General features: G+C 33.8%; 1 protein-coding gene across 3 annotated transcripts; it reads right to left on the bottom strand.

The window, feature by feature from the left end:
• Positions 1–781: 781 nt before the first annotated feature.
• LOC100779241 (serine/threonine-protein phosphatase 7) lies at positions 782–7,441 on the bottom strand. 3 transcript variants are annotated; one of them, XM_006595023.4, is made up of 12 exons: positions 7,211–7,440; positions 6,842–7,036; positions 6,703–6,753; positions 6,457–6,621; positions 5,789–6,355; positions 5,093–5,560; positions 3,792–3,935; positions 2,659–2,763; positions 2,267–2,332; positions 1,269–1,466; positions 1,122–1,193; positions 782–1,019 (listed from the first exon to the last, which is right to left on the bottom strand). In XM_006595023.4, the coding sequence occupies exons 2-12, from the start codon at positions 6,995–6,997 to the stop codon at positions 945–947; spliced, it is 2,067 nt and encodes a 688-aa protein (XP_006595086.1). In that variant the 5' UTR covers positions 6,998–7,036; positions 7,211–7,440; the 3' UTR covers positions 782–944. The 3 variants fall into 3 exon arrangements, 2 of the variants coding, with proteins under 2 accessions (XP_006595086.1, XP_003543583.2); XR_417775.4 differs by lacking the exons at positions 782–1,019; positions 1,122–1,193 and having other exon boundaries at positions 1,327–1,466; positions 2,181–2,332; positions 7,211–7,441; XM_003543535.4 differs by lacking the exons at positions 6,703–6,753; positions 6,842–7,036; positions 7,211–7,440 and having other exon boundaries at positions 5,789–6,363; positions 6,457–6,599.
• Positions 7,442–8,338: the final 897 nt, after the last annotated feature.

Genomic DNA, 8,338 nt, shown 5'->3' with positions numbered 1-8,338 from the left:
TTATACATATATATGAACTAATCTATTTTTTAAAATTCGTTTTTTTTTTCTCCATTTTTTACCCACAACATTCATTTATTCTACAATTTTTTCCAAAAAGAAAATTATAAAACTAAATAAATATTCAATTTCTAGAGACAACAAACTGTCACTGGCATCGTTCAACTTTTTTTGCATGCAGAAACTATTTCCGACATCCCACTTCAAATATTTTAACATGTTCTTTATCCTTAGATTTTTATTTCGAACACTTATTTTAATGCATTATTTTTATTTTTAAATCACATTTTAAACTTAATATTTTTTAAAAAAATTAAATAAGTATTAAACGTGGACAGATAATAAGAAATGTGTTTAAAAAATACTTGGAAACATATTGGTAATATTTCTCTATTTATATTTGCATCACTCTACTTATGCTTGCTATACCGAAAGTTCACAATATCACCAATGCCACAATGCGTGAAAGTAATAAAATATTACGCGGTTTATTATAATGGTCATCAGAAAAAATTTCTTCTCATGTTTAATGCAGACAGTTAACGAAATCACGTATCAGTACCCATCATCAATTTATTAAACACTGTTTTAAAGAGCGTGATATTGGTTGGTAACTCTTGTGTCATGTAGGAGTAGTATTTCGAATGAGGATATTACAATCCCAAGTTGCAATAAAGACCAATTGATATACTAAAGGCAAACTCACTTTTAGCCTTGAATATTCCTGATTATTTGCGCCGATATTCTAAGTCCCAGTATTGATATCAATGCAAAAACTTAGTGACACAAACTTGAGCTCATGCTATTGGAGGCAAAGCTAGGACTTATTACATTGAAGCAAGAATTACTGAGTTTAATACTAATACTTGCATAAAGGACAAGTAAACAATATGCTACAGAGGTAATATAATCATTGTCACATGGTGTTGTCTGCGGTGCCCCATCTATGAGTTACCCTTACCTTCTCGTTTCCTAGTTCTACTTCTCAAAGCAGACACAGGGGCCCTGTTCTCAGTCTCCTGAATTGAAAAAAAAAAAAAAAACAGCTCATTTTCCCAAAAGAGACATATGAGAACCAACCACAACAACAACAACGTCATGAATGATGAATCATAACTCACCCTTGTTACAATCATATGTTTCAGGCCAGCAACTAGCTCAAACAAATACTCATAAGCAGCCTTGTGTGGCTCCTGCAAAAAGAACCCTCAGTTTAGGCCTAACCATATTAACAAATAAGTTGGTAAATCATAAATGACATTCACTACCTGTATGTTTGGAGGCAGAGGCAATCCTTCCGCCAATGGTGCCCTTGGAACCTCAACAGCTTGAGTACCTCCTGAACCATCAGGAAGCTCAACCCTCCAACCTGGGGCATTGTATATGCCTAATGCCCCAAAGTCAAACTCAGGTCTCATCCCATCTGAATAAAATCTTTGAGGAGCAGAAAGGGTAGAGGTTGAGGCCTATGCGTGCATATCAACAGAAGTAGGCCGATTCAGTGTTTCAGTCTTTAGTGAGCAATACAACATGATGATGATGATGATGATGATGAGAAAAATGTTCCAGGCATCTCAAGCCTTAACACATGCAATAGAGACACATTATAGTTGCCTCTTTAAGTGATAAAACACAAGCATCAAACATGGTTGGCTGCACATATGTTATATCATAGGCACGGCCAAGGCCTTTCTGAATTTTACTTCCTGTATCATGTGTTTTATTTGATTTCTACACATTTTTCATCATGTTTTGAGTGACAAAAGCTGTCAAACTTATTTGCACTCTATCATCAGATTGCTATCAATCCAATGACACGAATTTTATAATTCAAGCTGATAAGGACGCAAACACAAAAATTAACATTCAAATTCAATCTCACCCTTCAAACATATCAAATGTCTTAAGAAATTATAGGTTCAAATGGTAAGGCAAGCATTCTAACCCATACATGTGTGAGGAATCCATTTTATCCAATACCACAAAAAAATACAAAGCCCTAGCAATAATACCACTTCAAATCTCAACAAATGAGTGAGACTAAAAAATTAACTAAATTTCTCTTGCTAACACAATTAAAATTTTGAATGTAAAGGTTGACAATAACAGCCTAATGGTTATATGATATAAAATGCATGCATCACAACATTGTCTACTATTAGAATTTCCATTGCTCTTACATGCAATTATACTCATTCATCCTATAGTTATCACATGAAAAGGAAAGCTGGGGAGCACTTCTTGGAAGAGCTATTTGCTAACATACACTTTGAGAAGAGTCTAGTTTACTCGATTCCATATAATTGGCATCAAAATCAAAGTAAGGATCCACCTGGAAAGAAAACAATACAAAAGTTAGACGGTTAATAAAAGACAAATAAAAATCACTTCAATAATTTATTGATGTATAATCAACATTTAAATGCATATCTTCTAAGCAAAGAAACTTTCATGAGACAATTCTCAAAATATAAATTCTCTTTATACCCACAATTTTACAAATTGATGACTTGATTTTATTTTTCAACTCTCCAAATTCAATACAAATCTAATTTTCTTCCAACTGAAAGTTACCCCCAGCTTGCATTTGATTCCGTACAATAGAACAGAAAACAAGTCATTCAGATTTTGTATGTTAATTAGATAAGAAAACATTACCATTGGTCTTTCTGCTGCTTTGAATGAGTGAAACGAAGGGCTGGCAAAATCAGGCGACTTCAACACTGCATATGCCCCCTTATTGTTATATCTCCTTTTACCAAACTGCAACATACAAAAAAAAGACCTTTAAGGAGATATAATATTTCAGATACTGCAGATCTCAAAGTTACACTTCTTTCTAATAACTACGTTTTACCGTTCAAACACAATAAGTGTTATAACTGTCTTCTTTGTAGTGATAAAAATCAATATGTCTGTATAACAATTCCCATGTGCAGAGTTACAAGTGAAATCAGAAATGTATGCCACATGTAGATTATGTATGAATTTTTCATCATTTCAAGGATAAGTTATTTGAAAACAATCATTCCAACATACTAGATTTCTGAAGGCTAAATATTAGGTGCTCCTTGCAGGGAAAGTTGAAACCATCTTAATTGGCAACTATGAAGCACAGGCACTGGACACGACACATAGGACATGGGACACATCATATATATATACACACACACAAAAATTTAAATTGATAATTAAGATTTATATATTCATCTTGTCGTTGATGGAGGTGAACAAACATTGACAGAGGAGTGGAGGAGCTCTTCCTTGATCCTTACGTGAAGTAGTGATTAGAGGTTTTGGAAGAGAGAAAGTTAACACTTAACAGGTTTTATGTGAGTGGGACACTTGGACTGAGTGGGAAAATCAGTCCCACATCCTATATAAACTGCGATATCATGACACAACCACGACACATATAGCAACTGCAAGAGCAAACGGAGCCACAATCGCAAATCCAAGGAATTCCACAACGGAATAGCAGTATAACCCAACTATAGCAGCTATTTAACAACAGAGAAAGGCTCAGACTCATTTAGCAGGTAAGTTCCCTCCCCATCATAGGTATTTTTTTGTGGGTATCCATTGGGTCCAAATTCAATTGTCATTGTTACCAATTATACATATATGCTAGCATATATGGCTATGGCTATGCGTATTCCTTTGATGCTTCAAAAAATCATTCAGTGAAGCAAAGAATTATGACATTGCGAGGAAAATGGTACAGGTGTAATAAATGAAAAACCATTGAATAAATATTAATAAAAAAACACTATGTGTATGCAAATTTGAACCTGTGGATAGTCTGGAGCACTAAAAAGAGTATACAGTCTTCCCGATTCTCCATCATGATCTATGCTGTATCCACTTAGCATGTCCCCAAAATCATCATCTCTACCAGCCCTTGCGTCTGGTCCTTCATGTGATCTGATAATCAGCTATGCAGAAAGAATAATATTTACTAAGAGTAAGAATACTATTTAGTGATTAGTCAAATAATATTTATTAACTTACACATGTTCTTTTATACACATCTAAACATGCAATCCATCTTGTACAATGACAGGCATTATTGATGACAATTTGTGATAATAGTTTCAAGCATCTGATAACAAACTCAAGCATGGGATTTTATTGCTTTCTTGATAATTAGAGTGAAAAAAATCAAGAATATAAGCAGGAGCATTATTCCAATGTAAAGGGGTAAAACATGATTATATTTCAGTTAACAATAAATTTCCTGATCCTACGAATATAAAAAGATTTTTTTTTTTTAAAAAAAAAGGCAGACTATGCTTAAACAAAATAAGCAAAAAAGGGCAATGGTCAGAGATAAGTCCAGGTTTGAAGCTTTTCATGTTGGGGGGAGAGATCAATGATTTTCGGTCAGCAAAAGCTCAAGTTCCTCCCTAAAATGTCTGGTGTCGTAAGGCAACTAGTGAGATAACCCGCTAGTGCAAATGAAAGAAGTTCTCGTGGAGCAGCATCAAAGGCATCATCATGTTTTTGTGAAATAGAATGTTAGGTTTGTGAAATGTTGGATGTAAGTTATGGTAAGTGTATTTTCATGGTCTGAGCACATGGAAATTATGACCAATGCCTTCAACCCATGGATGTAGTTCTCTCAGGTATGTTGATGGTAGCACAGCTTGTGTGTCATTGCATACTTTCTTTTAATAAATTCATTTTTGTTTGCCTTACAAAAAGAAAAGGCATCATCATGCCCTAGACACCAAGATGAGCAAGAGAGACAGGTGAATCCTGTGAAGATAGAAGTGCAGACTTCTGAGGAGACTGGAAGCCTGTAAATAATAGGAATGGCAAACTGGAACCACTATAGGCCAAAAATCAAATTACATATTTTCTTCCTGCTAGCAACACTCTACGGGTGTTTTTTGGCTATCTTTTTCTCTCAACCTCCAGTCTGACACTCCACCATGATAAACAATGAGGAACCCAATAAAATACTGGAATAGACCTGATTTATTCTCCAAAACAATAGGAAGGCAACTTATTAAAGTCTTTGACTAGAGGATACTGAAAAGTTAAAATATCATGGCTATAGTATGCTAACCATATATTTGAATGTCAATACCTTTAAATTGTACTGCTTTAAGAATGCCTCAGTGCAATCAGGACCCCACAATAAACCTAACTTTTGACCTGTATTATCCCTCAGACCATCCCTGTTAGATGGTCTTGACCAGAGAACATCACTCAATAATATATTAGGACCTTCATAAGGGCAATCTACAAAAGATCTTTTAACTTCAGATAACTCAGCTAAAGAGCCGAGATCCACCCTGTGTGTTTTATTTCGTTTCGGTTTCTGTGAAGGGGCTGCGTGTATACTACGGAAAAGTCCTCCATGAGTAGTATAAACACAATTGGCAATAACTGAAGCTAATGGAAGCTCCTTAAAACATGCTAGGAATTTATTGTAGACATCTTCACCTTGATCACCATATTTGGCCCACACCTCCTTCTTAAAACCATATCTTGCAGTGCAATATCTTGATTCATGATTCCCACGAAGTAGATATACTCTATGAGGCATCAAGACCTGAATATGCAATAGCAAACTTTACATACTAATAAATATTCAGTGTCATATACACGTAAGTATTCTGTTTGGTCACCATAACAGTTATCATGTCATACAAATGTTTCTAAACAGTAGTCTTCTGTGATTTTTTTCTCCTCCTGGTGAATATACACCAACAAGGTAACAAACACCAACAAAATCATGGAGGATCTCAACATTTATTAAGTTTTGCAGCCATCATCTTACCTTCCAAGCCAGCAAGAACAAAAATACTTCAATTCCCCAAGCTCCCTTATCTACATAATTTCCATTAAAAACATAAATCCGGTTCTCAGAGGGAACCCCTGCATGCTTGAAAAGAAACATTAAATCATGAAACTGCCCATGTACATCGCCTACTACAATTACTTTTGAATCTTCTCCTTGACAATTAATCTCCACACAGTTTGGTTCTTTACATAAAATACTGCAAGCAGCATCTGCCAATTTGTCCACCAAAATGGCCGGCACGATATGACAGAATTCAGATGGCAACATCTTCTGTGAAGCCTGCTCAAGGATGACCATCATGTCCTGAACCCACTCTAAGGTGACACAATCATCAGGTGGCCACAGAAGAAACTGCTGAAAACAAGGTAACAAAGACTCGTGAACTTCATCTATCCCATTTTCAAATCTTAAAACATGTTCCACATCCAACATCTCATCTTCATTAGTCATGCTCTGTGCCCCGCCAATCGGAACATACCCATTGCTGATCTTGGTTGACTCAACCACGGGACTATCTCTCATCCCTTCATCCACAAATCCAACCTGTGAGACTGATCAATGTACCTTAAAGAGAAATCTTAAATCTAAACAAAAATAAAACAAATTAAAACATAATAAGACAGCAAGCAGTATTAGCTCCTTACTTGTTCAGCAAGTAAGTCAGGCCTAGTTATTGCAACTCTAGGTTGCTTATCAATAACCCCATTTGCAATTTCTTTCATCCTCATGACTAAATGCATGCTCTGGTCATCCAAGCCTTCAAAGGACATCCTACTTAATATTTGAATGATATCCCTGGATGCACACACCTGCAGACAACATCAAGTCAGTTGGGAAAGAGATAAACATAATCCACCACGAATTAATCCTTCAAAGGAACCAGACTGAACCATTTTCTCAATGCTGTGGCGCAATGCAGTGATCACATCACTTTTAGTAACCTGCAAATAGCACCCAATTTATGATGATACGAAAATTGTGTAAAAAATAAAAATTATATCAGCGGCTACTTGTCTCTCTTAGTAGTACCTTTCTATCTCGATCATCAACAACCCCACGTGCTATTTCTCTCATCATCACTAAGGAATGGACTTGCTGGTCATCTAAATTTACCAAAGACATTGAATTTATTCCTTCCAAAATCTTCAGGCACCCATTCTTTATTCTCTCTTTGCGGGGGTCCATGACAAGAGCCGACAAAGCTCAGAAAGATAACTACATTAACTGCTGACACATGTAACAAGTAACAACCAAAATACCCAGATTAATATTTTCACTCAAACTAGCGTCAAGATAGTTACACAATAGGGAAGGTAAGAACTTTGAAGTGTACTACGGAGAAGAAGAGTGAAAACCAAAATTTGAGGAATAAGGGAGTGAATAAGGTTAAGCAATAACCTCTCTCCTAGTAGAACCTTTTTTTTCCTTCACTTGAGCAAGCTCTTCTGTTTTTGATCTAAACAAAAAAAATGTTCCTCAAATTGAAAATTTATGTGCCCTGATTCGAGTATGGCTGCAAGCGGAGCTTCAAACTCTTCTCTTTATCCTGAGTGATGCATGTTTCCCCAAACGAAGGAAATTAGGGCTTGCTTCATGGTGATTCATTGATTCTAATGTGCACAATAGGAATGAAATTGATAATTATAATACACAAAAAAATGGCGGAAAATTACAATTTAATACTAATTATTAAATACCAAAAATAATATATTTTTTAATACTAATTAATAATAACAAAAATAATCTATTAATCGAAAGATATCCTTGTGATAAATCATAAAGCATTTATTTATTTTTTATGTACCAAAATAAAATGCTTTTAATAATCTCTCAAATGTCATGCTCAAGCTGTCATAACACAAAATAAATATTTTTTAATAGTTTTTGTTTAAATATATACAAAAAAAATTGAGATTAAATTAGAACTACAGATTTATATGATTCAACTGCATTTCACTTGAACTAATTCATATTAATATATTGAATTTGACGAGTTTTTAAGTCAATGTAAATATCAAGAATTTTCGTATTAATTTATAAAAAAAAATGTTAACTCAGTTTTTTTTAAAATGTTTCTCAAAAATTGTAAAAGTAAAAAAAAAAAAAAAAACCTTTTATATTTAGTGATATTATGATACAGATCTAAACATATCAAGTCATATACTACTTCAATGTTAAATAGCAATGGGAACTAAAAATTAAATAAATAAATAATCACATAAATCATAACATTCATCTAAAATAAATAAATAAAAGATGACTAAAAGTAAAATCTTTATATTGTAATAACTAAAAATATATTTAATCCTTATTTGTAATTTTACCTAAGTTAAAATAAGATCACAATTAAAATAATTAATTTTAGCCAAAATAAAATTATTTAAGTCCCATTAAAAGAAAAAATATTTGTGGACTTAAAATGAGCCAATAGTCAAAATAGAAAATATAGGAGCAAAATAATTATATTTATTTCACATATGAAAGTTTTTGAAAAAAAATAGAAAGTACAGTATTATGAATTTTTAA

The sequence above is a fragment of the Glycine max genome, chromosome 13, assembly GCF_000004515.6.
Source record: "Glycine max cultivar Williams 82 chromosome 13, Glycine_max_v4.0, whole genome shotgun sequence".
Taxonomy (NCBI): Eukaryota; Viridiplantae; Streptophyta; class Magnoliopsida; order Fabales; family Fabaceae; genus Glycine; species Glycine max.
This window is presented reverse-complemented; position numbering and strand designations above follow the sequence as displayed.

Excerpts from the sequence above, each read along its gene's own strand:
- LOC100779241 (XM_006595023.4), bottom strand. The coding sequence starts at position 6,997 with ATGGACCCCCGCAAAGAGAGAATAAAGAATGGGTGCCTGAAGATTTTG. Across the intron at positions 6,356-6,456 it reads CTGACTTACTTGCTGAACAA|GTTGGATTTGTGGATGAAGG; the intron begins GTAAGGAGCTAA and ends TCAGTCTCACAG. Across the intron at positions 1,194-1,268 it reads CTCTGCCTCCAAACATACAG|GAGCCACACAAGGCTGCTTA; the intron begins GTAGTGAATGTC and ends TTCTTTTTGCAG.